The sequence below is a fragment of the Pseudorca crassidens genome, chromosome 13 (assembly GCF_039906515.1).
Source record: "Pseudorca crassidens isolate mPseCra1 chromosome 13, mPseCra1.hap1, whole genome shotgun sequence".
NCBI classification, from domain to species: Eukaryota; Metazoa; Chordata; class Mammalia; order Artiodactyla; family Delphinidae; genus Pseudorca; species Pseudorca crassidens.
In genome coordinates, this window is record NC_090308.1 from 27751176 (window position 1) to 27766438 (window position 15263).

Genomic DNA, 15263 nt, shown 5'->3' on the forward strand with positions numbered 1-15263 from the left:
TTCGAATTATGGTTTTCTCTGGGTATATGCCCAGTAGTGCGATTGCTGGATCATATGGTAATTCTATTTTTAGTTTTTTAAGAAACCTGCATGCTGTTCTCCATAGTGGCTGTATCAATTTACATTCCCATCAACAGTGCAAGAAGCTTCCCTTTTCTCCACACCCTCTCCAGCATTTGTTGTTTGTAAATTTTCTGATGATGCCCATGCTAACCGGTGTGAGGTGATACTTCACTGTAGTTTTGATTTGCATTTCTCTAATAATTAGTGATGTTGAGCAGCTTTTCATGTGCCTCTTGGCCATCTGTATGTCTTCTTTGGAGAAATGTCTATTTAGGTCTTCTCTCCGTTTTTTGATTGTTGTTTGTTTTTTTAATATTGAGCTGCATGAGCTGTTCATATATTTTGGAGATTAATCCTTTGTTGATTCGTTTGCAAATATTTTCTCCCATTCTAAGGGTTGTCTTTTCGTCTTGTTTATACTTTCCTTTGCTGTGTAAAAGCTTTTAAGTTTCATTAGGCCCCATTTGTTTCTTTTTTTTTTTAATTTACATTACTCTAGGAGGTGGGTCAAAAAAGATCTTGCTGTGACTTATGTCAAAGAGTGTTATTCCTGTATTTTCCTCTAAAAGTTTTGTAGTATCTGGTCTTACATTTAGGTATTTAATCCACTTTGAGATTATTTTTGTATATACAGTTAGGGATTGTTCTAATTTCATTCTTTTACATGTAGCTGTCCAGATTTCCCAGCACCACTTGTTGAAGAGACTGTCTTTTCTCCATTGTATATCCTTGGCTCCTTTGTCATAGATTAGTTGACCATAGGTGTGTGGGTTTATCTCTGGGTTTTCTATCCTGTTCCATTGATGTATATTTCTGTTTTTTTGCCAGTACCATACTGTCTTGATTACTGTAGCTTTGTAGTATAATCTGAAGTCAGAGAGTCTGATTTCTCCAGCTCTGTTTTTTTCCCTCAAGATTGCTTTGGCAATTAGGGATCTTTTCTGTCTCCCTACAAATTTTAAGATTTTTTGTTCTAGCTCTGTAAAAAATGCCATTGGCAATTTGATAGGGATTGCACTGAATCTGTAGATTGCTTTGGGTAGTATAGTCATTTTCACAATATTGATTCTTCCAATCCAAGAACATGGTATATCTCTCTATCTGTTTATACTTGATCATTTCTTTTAAAACAAAAGTAATTTTGGAAATTTTTTACTACAGCCCATTCTTTATGCATTTAAAGAAATCAAGGTCTGAGAGTCAGAGTTAAAAAATGCCTGAACTAGGACTTGATCTTCTGGCTCCAAGTTCAGAGTTATTTCTGTTACAAATGCTTTGCCTTTTTCCCTTTTTTTTTTAACATCTTTACTGCAGTATGATTGCTTTACCATGGTGTGTTAGTCTCTGCTTTATAACAAAGTGAATCCGCTATACATGCACATATATCCCCATATATCCTCCCTCTTGTGTCTCCCTCCCAACCTCCCTATCCCACCCCTCTAGGTAGTCACACAGCACCAAGCTGATCTCCCTGTGCTATGTGGCTGCTTCCCATTACCTGTCTGTTTTACATTTGGTAGTGTATATTTGTCCATGCCACTCTCTCACTTCATCCCAGCTTACCCTTCCCCCTCCCCATCTCCTCAAGTCCATTCTCTACGTCTGTGTCTTTATCCTGTCCTGCCCCTAGGTTTTTCAAAACTCTTTTTTTCCTTTAGATTCCATATATATGTGTTAGCATACGGTATTTGTTTTTCTCTTTCTGACTTACTTCACTCTGTATGACAGACTCTAGGTCCATCCACATCACTACAAGTAACTCAGTTTCATTTCTTTTTATGGCTGAGTAATATTCCATTGTATATATGTGCCACATCATCTTTATGCATTCATCTGTCAGTGGACACTTAGGTTGCTACCATGTCCTGGCTATTGTAAATAGAGCTGCAATGAACGTTTTGGTACATGACGCTTTTTGAATTATGGTCTTCTCAGGGTATATGCCCAGTAGTGTGATTGCTGGGTCATATGGTAGTTCTACTTTTAGTTTTTTAAGGAACCTCCATACTGTTCTGCATAGTGGCTGTATCAATTTACATTCCCACCAACAGTGCAAGAGAGTTCCCTTTGCTCCACACCCTCTCCAGCATTTATTGTTTGTAGATTTTTTGACGATGGCCATTCTGACTGGTATGAAGTTATACCTCATTGTAGTTTTGATTTGCATTTCTCTAATGATTAGTGATGTTGAGCATCCTTTCATGAGTTTGTTGGTGATCTGTATATCTTCTTTGGAGAAATGTCTGTTTAGGTCTTCTGCCCATTTTTGGATTGGGATGTTTGTTTTTTTGATATTGAGCTGTGTGAGATGCTTGTATATTTTGGAGATTAATCCTTTGTCAGTTTCTTCATTTGCAACTATTCTGAGGGTTGTCTTTTCATCTTTTTTATAGTTTCCTTTGCTGTGCAAAAGCTTTTAAGTTTTGTTAATTCCCATTTGTTTATTTTTGTTTTTATTTCCATTTCGCTAGGATGTGGGTCAAAAAGGATCTTGCTGTGATTTATGTCCTAGAGTGTTCTGCCCATGTTTTCCTTTAACAGTTTTATAGTATCCGGCTTTACATTTAGGTCTTTAATCCATTTTGAGTTTATTTTTGTGTATCGTGTTAGGGAGTGTTCTAATTTCATTCTTCTACATGTAGCTGTCCAGTTTTCCCAGCACCACTTATTGAAGAGGCTCTCTTTTCTCCACAGTATATTCTTGCCTCCTTTATCAAAGATAAGGTGACCATATGTGTGTGGCATTATCTCTGGGCTTTCTATCCTGTTCCACTGATCTATATTGCTGTTTTCGTGCCAGTACCATACTGTCTTGATTACTGTAGCTTTGCAGTATAGTCTGAAGTCCAGGAGCCTGATTCCTCCAGCTCCATTTTTCTTTCTCAAGATGGCTTTTGCTCTTTGGGGTCTTTTTGTGTTTCCATACAAATTGTGAAATTTTTTTGTACTAGTTCTGTGAAAAATGCCATTGGTAGTTTGATAGAGATTGCATGAATATATAGATTGCTTTGGGTAGTATACTCATTTTCACAGTGTTGATTCTTCCAATCCAAGAACATCGTATATCTATCTGTTTGTATCATCTTTAATTTCTTTCATCATTGTCTTACAGTTTTCTGCATATAGGTCTTTTGTCTCCTTAGGTAGGTTTATTCCTAGTTATTTTATTCTTTTTGCTGCAGTGGTAAGTGGGACTGTTTCCTTATTTTCTCTTTCTGATTTTTCATTATTAGTGTATAGGAATGCAAGAGATTTCTGTGCCTTAATGTTGTATCCTGTTACTTTACCAAATTCATTGATTAGCTCTAGTGGTTTTCTGGTAGCATCTTTAGGATTCTCTGTGTATAGTACCATGTCATCTGCAAACAGTGACAGTTTTAATTCATCTTTTTCTGACTTGGACTCCTGTTATTTCTTTTTCTTCTCTAATTGCTGTGGCTAAAACTTCCAAAACTATGTTGAATAATGGTGGTGAGAGTGGGCAACCTTGTCTTGTTCCTGATCTTAGTGGAAATGGTTTCAGTTTTTCACCATTGAGAACAATGTTGGCTGTGCGTTTGTCTTATATGGCCTTTATTATGTTGAGGTACGTTCCCTCTGTGCCTACTTTCTGGAAGGTTTTTATCATAAGTGGGTGTTGAATTTTGTCGAAAGCTTTTTCTGCATCTATTGAGATGATCATATAGTTTTTCTCCTTCAGTATTTTCATATGGTGCATCATATTGATTGATTTGCGTGTATTGAGGAATCCTTGCATTCCTGGGATAAACCCCACTTATCATGGTGTATGATCCTTTTAATGTGCTGTTGGATCCTGTTTGCTAGTACTTTGTGGAGGATTTTTGCATCTGTGTTCATCAGTGATATTGGCCTGTAGTTGTCTTTTTTTGTGACATCTTTGTCTGTTTTTGTATCAGGGTGATGGTGGCTTCATAGAAGGAGTTTGGGAGTGTTCCTCCCCTGCTATATTTTGGACGAGTTTGAGAAGGATAGGTGTTAGGTCTTCTCTAAATGTTTGATAGAATTCGCCTGTGAAGCCATCTGGTCCTGGGCTTTTGTTTGTTAGAAGTTTTTTAATCACAGTCTCAACTTCAGTGCTTTGATTGGTCTGTTTATATTTTCTGTTTCTTCCTGGTGCAGTCTGGAGAGGTTGTGCTTTCTAAGAATTCCTCCATTTCTTCCAGGTGGTCCATTTTATTGGCATATAGTTGCTTGTGGTAATCTTTCATGATCCTCTGTATTTCTTCAGTGTTAGTTGTTACTTCTCCTGTTTTCATTTCTAAGTCTGTTGATTTGAGTCTTGTCCCTTTTTTTCTTGATGAGTCTGGCTAATGGTTTATCAATTTTGTTTATCTTCTCAAAGAACCAGCTTTTAGTTTTATTGATCTTTGCTATCATTTCCTTCATTTCTTTTTCATTTATTTCTGATCTGGTCTTTATCATTTCTTTCCTTCTGCTAACTTCGGGGGTTTTTTCTTCTTCTTTCTCTAATTGCTTTAGGTGTAAAGTTAGGTTGTTTATTTGAGATGTTTCTTGTTTCTTGAGGTAGGATTGTATTGCTATAAACGTCCCTCTTAGAACTGCTTTTGCTGCATCCCATAGGTTTTGGGTCGTCGTGTTTTCATTGTCATTTGTTTCTAGGTAATTTTTGATTTCCTCTTCGATTTCTTTAGTGATCTCTTGGTTATTTGGTAGAGTATTGTTTAGCCTCCATGTGTTTGTATTTTTTACAGATTTTTTCCTGTAATTGATATCCAGTCTCATAGTGTTGTGGTCAGAAAAGATACTTGGTACGATTTTAATTTTCTTAAGTTTACCAAGGCTTGATTTGTGACCCAAGATATGATCTATCCTGGAGAATGTTCCATGAGCACTTGAGAAGAAAGTATATTCTGTTGTTTTTGGATGGAATGTCCTATAAATATCAATTAAGTCCATCTTGTTTAATGTGTCATTTAAAGCTTGTGTTTCCTTATTTATTTTCATTTTGGATGATCTGTCCATTGGTGAAAGTGAGGTGTTAAAGTTCCCTACTATGATTGTATTACTGTCGATTTCCCCTTTTATGGCTATTAGTATTTGCCTTATGTATTGAGGTGCTCCTATGTTGGGTGCATAAATATTTACAATTGTTCAATCTTCTTGGATTGATCCCTTGATCATTATGTAGTGTCATTTGTCTCTTGTAATAGTCTTTATTTTAAAGTTTGTTTTGTCTGATATGAGAATTGCTACTCTACCTTTCTTTCGATTTCCATTTGCAAGGAATATCTTTTTTCATCCCCTCACTTTCAGTCTGTATCCCTAGGTCTGAAGTTGTTCTCTTGTAGACAGCATATATATGGGTCTTGTTTTTGAATCCAGTCAGCCAGTCTGTGTCTTTTGGTTGGAGCATTTAATCCATTTACATTTAAGGTAATTATCGATTTATATGTTCCTGTTACCATTTTCTTAATTGTTTTGTCTTTGTTATTGTAGATCTTTTCCTTCTCTTGTGTTTCCTGCCTAGAGAAGTTCCTTTAGCATTTGTTGTAAAGCTGGTTTGGTGGTGCTGAATTCTCTTCGCTTTTGCTTATCTCTAAAGGTTTTAGTTTCTCCGTCTAATCTGAATGAGATCCTTGCTGGGTAGAGTAATCTTGGTTATAGGTTTTTGCCTTTCATCACTTTAAATATGTCCTGACACTCCCTTCTGGCTTGCAGAGTTTCTGGTCAAAGATCAGCTGTTAATCTTATGGGAGTTTCCTTGTATGTTATTTGTTGCCTTTCCCTTGCTGCTTTTAGTAGTTGTTCTTTGTATTTAATTTTTCATAGTTTGATTAATATGTGTCTTGGCGTGTTTCTCCTTGGATTTATCCTTTTGGGACTCTCTGCACTTCCTGGACTTGATTGACTATTTCCTTTCCCATATTAGGGAAGTTTACAACTATAATCTCTTCAAATATTTTCTCAGTCCATTTCTTTTTCTCTTCTACTTCTGGGACCCCTATAATTTGAATGTTGGTACATATAATGTCCCAGAGGTCTCTGAGAGTGTCCTCAATTCTTTCCATTCTTTCTTCTTTATTCTGCTCTGCAGTAGTTATTTCCACTACTTTATCTTCCAGGTCACTTATCTGTTCTTCTGCCTCAGTTGTTCTGCTATTGATTCCTTCTAGAGAATTTTAAATTTCATTTATTATGTTGTTCATCATTCTTTGTTCGCTCCTTACTTCTTCTAGGTCCTTGTTAAACATTTCTTGTATTTTCTCCATTCTATTTTCAAGATTTTGGATCATCTTTACTATCATTACTCTGAATTCTTTTTCAGGTAGACTGCCTATTTCTTCTTCATTTGTTTGGTTTGGTGGGTTTTTACCTTGGTCCTTCATCTGCTGTGTATTTCTCTGTCTTCTCATTTTGCTTAACTTACCGTGTTTGGGGTCTCCTTTCTGCAGGCTGCAGGTTTGTAGTTCCCATTGTTTCTGGTTTCTGCTCCAGTGGCTAAGGTTGGTTCAGTGAGTTGTGTAGGCTTCCTGGTGGAGGGGCCTAGTGCCTGTGTTTTTCTGGATGAGGCTGGGTCTTGTCTTTCTGGTGGGCAGGGCCACGTCTGGTGGCATGTTTTGGGTTGTCTGTTGCCTTATTATGATTTTAGGCAGCCTCTCTGCTATTGGGTGTGGTTGTGTTCCTGTCTTGCTAGTTGTTTGGCATAGGGTATTCAGCACTGTAGCTTGCTGGTCATTGAGCAGACCTGGGTCTTAGCATTGAGATGGAGATCTCTGGGAGAGCTTTCGTCGTTTGATATTACGTGGAGCCAGGAGGTCTCTTGTGGACCAGTGTCCTGAAGTCGGCTCTCCCACCTCAGAGCCTCAGGCCTGACTCCCAGCCAGAGCACCAAGACTCTGTCAGCCACACGGCTCAGAAGAAAAGGGAGACAAAAAAAGAAAGGAAGGGAGGGAGGGAGGGAGGAAGGAAGAAAGGAAGGAAGGAAGGAAGGGATAGAAAGAAAGAAAGAAAGAAGAAAAGAAAATATAATAAAATAAATTTACTAAAATAAAAAATAAAATGTAATTTAAAAAAAATGAAAGAAAGAGGGGCTTCCCTGGTGGCGCAGTGGTTGAGAGTCTGCCTGCTGATGCAGGGGACACGGGTTCGTGCCCCGGTCCGGGAAGATCCCACATGTTGCGGAGCGGCTGGGCCCGTGAGTTATGGCCACTGAGCCTGCGCGTCCGGAGCCTGTGCTCTGCAACGGGAGAGGCCACAACAGTGAGAGGCCCACGTACCACAAAAGAAAAAAAAAGAAAGAAGAGAGCCACCAAACCTAAAAACAAATCCACCAATGATAACAAGCGCCAAAAACTATACAAAAAAAAAGAAAAAAAAAACGGACAGACAGAACCGTAGGACAAATGGTAAAAGCAAAGCTATACAGACAAAATCACACAAGCATACATATACACACAAAAAGAGAAAAATGAAAAGATATATATATATGTCTATATATATTTTAAAAAAGGAAGAGAGCAACCAAATCAGTAAACATATCTACCAATGATAATAAGCTCTAAATACTAAACTAATATAAACATAAAACCAGAAACAAGTTAGATGCAGAAAGCAAACCCCAAGTCTACAGTTGCTCCCAAAGTCTACCGCCTCAATTTTGGGATGATTCATTGTCTATTCAGGTATTCCAGAGATGCAGGGTACATCAAGTTGATTGTGGCGATTTAATCTGCTGCTCCTGAGGCTGCTGGGAGAGATTTCCCTTTCTCATCTTTGTTCACACAGCTCCTGGGGCTCAGCTTTGGGTTTGGCCCCGCCTCTGCGTGTAGGTCACCTGAGGGCGTCTGTTCTTTGCTCAGACAGGACGGGGTTAAAGGAGCCGCTGATTCGGGGGCTCTGGCTCACTCAGGCTGGGGGGGAGGGAGGGGCACGGAGTGCGGGGCGGGTCTGCGGAGGCAGAGGCCGGCGTGACGTTGCTGCAGCCTGAGGCGCACCGTGCGTTCTCCCGGAGGAGTTGACCCTGGATTCAGTGACCCTGGCAGTGGCGGGCTGCACAGGCTCCTCAGAAGGGGGGTGTGGATAGTGACCTGTGCTTGCACACAGGCTTCTTGGTGGCGGCAGCAGCAGCCTTAGCGTCTCATGCCCGTCTCTGGGGTCCGCGCTGTTAGCCGAGGCTCGCGCACGTCTCTGGAGCTCATTTAGGTGGCTCTCTGAATCCCCTCTCCTCACACACCCTGAAACAGTGGTCTCTTGCCCCTTAAGCAGGTCCAGACCTTTTCCCAGACTCCCTCCCGGCTAGCCGTGGCGCACTAACCCCTTCAGGCTGTGTTCACACCGCCAACCCCAGTTTTCTCCCTGGGATCCGACCCAAGCCCAGTCGTCAGTTCCCAGCCCCCGCCCGCCCCAGCGGGTGAGCAGACAAGCCTCTCGTGCTGGTGAGTGCCGGTTGGCACCGATCCTCTGTGTGGGAATCTGTCCACTTTGCCCTCCGCACCCCTGTGGCTGCGCTCTCCTCCGCGGCACCGAAGGTACCCCCTCCGCCACCCGCAGTCTCCGCCCGCGAAGGGGCTTCCTGGTGTGTGGACACCTTTCCTCCTTCACAGCTCCCTCCCACTGGGGCAGGTCCCGTCCCTATTCTTTTGTCTCTGTTTATTTTTTTTTCTTTTACCCTACCCAGGTACGTGGGGAATTTATTGCCTTTTGGGAGGTCTGAGGTCTTCTGCCAGCGTTCAGTAGGTGTTCTGTAGGAATTGTTCCACATGTAGATGTATTTCTGGTATATTTGTAGGGAGGAAGGTGATCTCCACGTCTCACTCCTCTGCCATCTTGAAGGTCCCTCATGCTTTGCCTTTTAACTCTGATTAAATGGTAAGTACTTGCCGGGCGGGGGCTATAGCATGCTCACATTTTCTCTCCCCAGTACTTAGCCTGGTGTCTGGCCACATAGTAAAACTTCAGGGAATACTCATTGGATTGAATTTCTTGTGGAGTAGGGCCCAGTATTTTTAGGAGTCTTATTTTTCACACATACCATACACACAAACACTAACCTGGTTTCTTACTCATTTTCAAAATCCTGCTGTGAGATTTTCCTTTCTCTTTTCACATGATTTGCCTTTATCGGCCCTCACTCTGTTACTCTGTCCCTCTGTTATGTTACGAGGATACTTTATGAGGAGATACCACAGAGAAAACCTGGGTTTGTTTTCCTGCTGCTGTCTTACTTAGATGACATCTCTTCCCTTGTCAGCAAGTCTCTGCTGCCTCTTAGGTGTTCGGTCCCTGTGCTGTCAGCAGCCATCATCGTGCTGCTGTGTCCCTCTTGCTCGTTCCCTGTTGTCAGAAGGGGGCTGTTCCTTGTCCAAGGTGTGCACTTGGAAGTTTCTTCTCCTTTTCCTTTTATTCTGTCCCCTTTCTCCCTTTCATAGATAGTCTTTGTCATTCTGTATTCAGTGTTCCTTCCTCCTCTTAGTCTGAGTCATTTCCCTTAAATATGTTATCTTTACTGCCTACTTTAGCTTTTTCCAGTTAAGTTTCTCTTCAGGTTCCCCCTCTTGAGGGTCCTCCTGGCTCCTGTGTTTACTTCTCACAATGCAGCCTCAGTCTGATTGATTTAACTTGTCCTACTGTCTTGTGCAGGATCCATCTCACTCGTTTCCAGCTGTTCTCTTCCTCTCCCTCCCTTTTCTGTTTTTCTTCCTTGGTTTTGTCCTACCGCTCTCATAAACTCCTCCTCTCACCCTGTTTGTCTCATTACTCCTCTGAGGTCCTTTACCTTCCTCGCTGTTCCTTGCAGACGTTTATAGGGTCTCTGGGTGACTTGAGCTCAGCATCCATTTGAGCCTTTCCTTCCCCACTTTTGTCAGACCCTAATTTGAGGCAAGTTTTATATGCTGTACCTATATACACACCAGGACAGTATGATGCCCTTTTTTGCCCCTGGTGAGATTGTACCTTACCTCACCATAGCTGTACCATTTTATGGTCTACCTTAGTTGCGTTTGTGAGCATGTTCACTTGAAACATTTTGGGGCTTCTATATATTATATAATACTGGTTTAAAAATTTTAAAATCAGAAAACAAGGACTGACAAAGGATTTTTTTTCCCTCATATGGAAAGGCAGTACAACCATTTATTTAAGATTGGGCCATAAACCATAGCAGAAAAGAATATGAAAAAGAATGTGTGTAATATATATATATATATATCCATATATATATATATGTATACACACACACAATATATGTATAACTGAATCACTTTGCTGTACGGCAGAAATTAACACAACATTGTAAATCAAATGTACTTCAGTAAAATAAATTTAAAAAGTAAAAGATTGGGCCTGTCCCTAAAGGCACAGATGTTCCCTAACCTTCCGGTTTAGGGTTAGGGAATGGTTATTAGCACATCCTTTTTTGCCATGATGCTCTAGCCTCTACTTTTCTCAGGAGTGATCAATGGCATTGACCACCACCTAATCAGCTTGCCATTATCCTTAGATTGAAGTTGTTTTCTAAGAGCAACCAAATGTTAAACCCTTTCTGTTCAGAAGAAGGACAACAACAGTTTTGTGTAAGTCCAGATACTCATCACTGATATGTAAATAATTGCATCAAAAAATTTCAGGCTCAACCCCTAGTTTATCACCCTCTAGTTTTGGTGTACTTACTACATGGTCTCTAAAGAAGCAACATCTTGTTTCATCTGCCTATTGGTTCTTGACTTTTATTCATGGTATAATTTGTTTTATTTCAAAGCTGCATCTAGATACATAGTTAACCGTCACTACCTTTGTCAATCAAAAATGCCACATACCATTTTTTGGATTTATTTGAAAAGCTATAATAGTTTACTCACTTCTAAAAGAAGACATAGCCATAGACTAAATGAAAGAGTGCTGTTTAATAAAATGGCCTATATGCTTTCCAGTCACTAACCTGAAGCATCTTCCATGACAATTTTTTTTCCAGTGAATGAAGAATGTTATAAACTCTGATTGCCTGCACTTAATTTCTGGAAGTTACTGAGGGTTTGCAGTGCTTATTGTCTGTATTTGAGAAATGTATTTCTTTTTTGCTTAAGTTAACTAGTCAGTGCTGGATGGGGCCTTTAGCAACTGCTGATGACACTAAAAGATGTTAATTTAACTGTATGTTCAAGAGGCAAGCTAGAAGTTAATTCTAGAAGTTAAACTAGAAGTACGTTCAAGAAGACAAATTAGTATTTTGGTCGTGTGTGTGTGTGTGTGTGTGTGTGTGTGTGTTTTATTACTTGTGCTGTTGCCTGGGCGTGCCAAGATTTGTTGTAACTAGAAGGTATTGTTTAAGTTCATTTAGTACATTTTGTGTCATTTTCTTCTAGTAAAGAGCTGAAGAAGAATGAAGGGGCAAGGAACCAAATATACAGAAATGAAATGACAAATTAAACCAAATGGAATTTCTCTTCAGAGTTCAGAAATTTCAGATGGCCAGGAAGAAAGGAAGGCTCTACTATTTCTTATCCTTATGAAAGAATCTAGAAAAATCAGAAGCAAGGTATGGGTGGAAAAATAAATGTGGCCTTTTGAAAAGCTTAATTGTTATAAACCATTGTGTTTGCTGTTGATCAAAGTATTGGTACTTGTATTTATTAGTAACTGCATCAAAATTACATTACCATTCTTGGAAAAATCAATAAAGAAAAACCATAATTGCCACACAGCAAATATGAGGAAAAAGTGTTTGCATTGTTAGGATGTCCATAAAGTAATCATTTAATATTATATCTGTAATGTGGTTCTGTGTGTGATGATATACTCAGAATATGAAATATCTGCTATTTAAATTTAACTTTATTTAAAATAAAGATAAGCAGCTTCAGGATTTTGTGTATTCAAAATGGTCCGAGTAAGAAAGGCATTAAAAGGTAACAAATGTTTACCTTGTTTTTAAATTTTTGTTTTTAAATTTTTTAATTTGTTTTTAAATTTTTACATTGAATTATTTATTTCTTTAGTTCCAGAGTAACAGTGTCATTACTATGTGACCATATATTTTGAAGTGAGATGTTATAAAATGGGAAAGTTCATCTCTTTGTTTTTCACTTGACTCTTCTTAAAACTGTGTGATTTTAAGTCTGTCAATAAAATATTTAACTTCAAGAATGTCAAAACTAATATAAAATTAGAAAACTTATTTACCAAATTAGACAATTGATTCCATTAAAGTAAGAAGTGAGAAAAACAGTGTTGGGCATTGAGGTGTAAATTTTGCCCAGATGTATACCGGATGTGAAAAATCTTCTAGTAGAAATATATTTGACTCTTACCCCTGCACATGTTGTAGAGGCATGAAAATTGGTAAACTTGCCCGTGCTGTGTAGAACTTGGGGGGAGGGGGGCATTTTTGAAAGTGGTGAGTGGCATTGATGACTGCTGAAGCCCTCAGCCATTAGCACAGAAATGTGTTCCGATAGTACCAAGCTCCCCTGTTCTAGATGCACACGTCTGTGCTTCAGGTACAGCTGGACCCAGCCAGCTTGAGTCACCCTTGTACAGGCTTGTTTTTTCTTTCTTGTTAATGCACTTGATAATGAAAAAAATAAAAATATGTGACTCTCTGCAGTTTCAGCTCGTAGTTTTGAGATGTGTGTAGATTCTCTGATTTTGGTTTTAATTACAAAGAATTTCAGCAAGTTGCAAAATGATTTTAAATCAAGACAATAATAAAATAATATGTCAGAGGAGCTAAACATTTGCTGAAATCCCAATGTTCATATGAAAAATAAAGGGTTATTTTTATATTGTAACTACTGAAGGCAAAAATAACAATTGAGGCAAACACCAGGAAAAGTTGTTTCTACTCAAAGCCCATTTCTTTTCTTTTTTGTCCTGTTGACAAAGCAAGATTTGGGTTATGTTTGTGAATAGATTAATTATTATTAATTAATAATCTTCACCACCTTCTAAGATGAGATGGGGTGGGGGAGACCATAAGAGTACCCTCCAAGTAATAAGTCCAAATTATAATCAAGCAGAGAAATCAGACTATTTACTTAGTAATAAATTAACTTTGTTTTATTTTTATCCTAAAATTATTGAATTCTATCCCATTTTATAGTCTCTTTTCTACAAACAAGTAGCAATTTGACACTATCTTTTCTAGATAATAAATAATGTCATTCTTACAAATTAATTTCCCAATTATTGATTCTACTCTGTCTTGAAGATTGGAGTTTCTTCGGTATCAAAACTATACAATGAATAGGATTTGCAAAGCTAGAATAAAAAGCAAGTTTTAAAAAGATTTAAAACTTGAAATATTTTACACCATGAATGCAAATTCATGTTTAAGATGCACCTTTTAAATATGAAATCAGTGTTTTAAATGGTTAACACTTGCTACTTTTGAAACCTTTCGTAAGGTTTCTTTCCAAAAAAAATGGATACTTGACAGTAATTTTATTTTTCAGTTACAGAAAAGTTTTATTAGAGAAAGATATTTTCTCTTTAGGAAGTTCAGCAAGACTATCTGGGAAATAACTTATCATTTTATAACTTTATATGTCATGTTATTTTAGTCATATATTTAACTCACAACTATTTTTCAGAGGGTTAGAAAGTTCTAGAAACTATATAAAAAACTCATGACCTTATACTTTTATACGTATTTCAATGATTTCCATCTGAGGTCCATATCTGTTAAGTAGATTATGGGAACATTTTTCACTAGTCCAACTTTTGAAGCTCTATATTTGTTGATTTCTACCTCATTGGACTTCACTACAGAAGAGATTCCCCAAATCTTCACTTTATGTACGTGACCTCATTCAGTCCTCACTTCAAACCCAGGAGGAAGATAAAATCTTCCCTGCCCTGCAAATAAGGAAACCGGGGCTTTGAAAGTTAAGCAACTTGTCCAAGTGCACACGGTCAGTCAGTGTGTTGCTTGCTGTCCATGGAGGTTTGTCATACTCCACTGGGGCACCTCAAAGGTCCCCACCCACCTCAGGTGCTGGGTGCAGTGAGCCAGTAGCACCTAGAGTTGGTCTCCAGCCCACACAGAGTAAGGAAGCAACCTGATGAACGTACAACCACACTCAGAGACTAGAAACATCTCATATGTCTTCCATGCAGCCGTGACCTACATAAAATGAAATACCATATCTGAGTGAATTTTTTTTAAAAAAACTGATAATGTCTTTACCCCATATTTGTTTTGCAAAATCTTTACTCCATACTCTAATTCTTACATTTTTTTAAGGAATCGATTCTGTGGACTCAAACTAACACATGGACAGTAACATTTTATTCAAGAAACAGTATCCCAGTCACATAAGAGAAAATAAAAACATCAAGAGTCACGTCAATCAAAAGGCTCTGTTGAGTGGCAAACTCAGTCTGTGGATGGACCCAATTATCTGCAGGCGAACTGAATGTCAGCATCATTTAGGGTTAACAATGGACCAGCTAGGCAAAAGCAGACAGCTACTCTCTGCAGAGACCCGGAAAGCAAACTTGGTAATGAGGTACTTCATTCATCATATCCTTCTGCTCTAATTATTAAAGTGAATAGGGAATACTTTAACTTAAGGCGGGAACTGGATAACATAAAAACATCTGTTTTGTAAACACAAAGAATGCTTTTTTTTCTAATGATCTCTTCACATCTACATCAAGCATATGTTGTGAGCCCCCTGTTTTCGAAAGTTGCTCTTCTAACACCTCAAATTCATTCTGATTATGGATGGGTTATTTTGATTGTCTCAGAAAGTTAGGGAGGATAAAGCTGCTAAGAATCTACAGTTTTACTATCTACTCACAATCTAAAGAGGGGAAAGGTGTCATAAGTAAGTACATCTATAACCATGCGTAACACATGTTCTATTACTTGTGTCAGAATGGTCCAACTATATATCCTTCAATGTCATTCACCTCTAAAAGTACTAAACAATCTGATTTTTACTCATTCTAGTTCACTTTTTCTTAACTCATCACTTGGATCCTTGTGAAGAGTTGTGAAAGAATTTGGTAGAGGAAAATGTAGGATTTTTTTTTTATACAGCAATTATATAAGTAAACATATATTGCCAATCTTTAAAGTTGCTTGGAACGAGCTGATTTACTGTTGAGAGGGAACAATTATAGTTAAGAAAAAAAAAAGTACAAAAGGAGGAAAAAGGAAGGCGAGGAAAATAGCTTGTTGCTGGAGCAAAAATGAACAACTGAAGCTTGTGAAA

General features: G+C 38.5%; 1 protein-coding gene across 13 annotated transcripts in view; it reads left to right on the top strand.

Moving 5' to 3' along the window:
* The window catches only part of AHI1 (Abelson helper integration site 1), a 219174-nt gene that overhangs the window by 196115 nt on the left and 7796 nt on the right, over positions 1 to 15263 (top strand). For 8 of the 13 annotated variants that reach the window (XM_067701993.1, XM_067701992.1, XM_067701996.1 and 5 more), the window contains 2 exons: positions 8834 to 8913; positions 11409 to 12654. In XM_067701993.1, the coding sequence (XP_067558094.1) occupies positions 8834 to 8845 (12 nt within the window). In that variant the 3' untranslated portion in view covers positions 8846 to 8913; positions 11409 to 12654. Of the gene's footprint in view, positions 1 to 8833; positions 8914 to 11408; positions 12655 to 14287; positions 14553 to 15263 lie in introns of those variants that run through there. The other 5 variants (XM_067702003.1, XM_067702002.1, XM_067702006.1 and 2 more) reach the window with 4 other exon arrangements.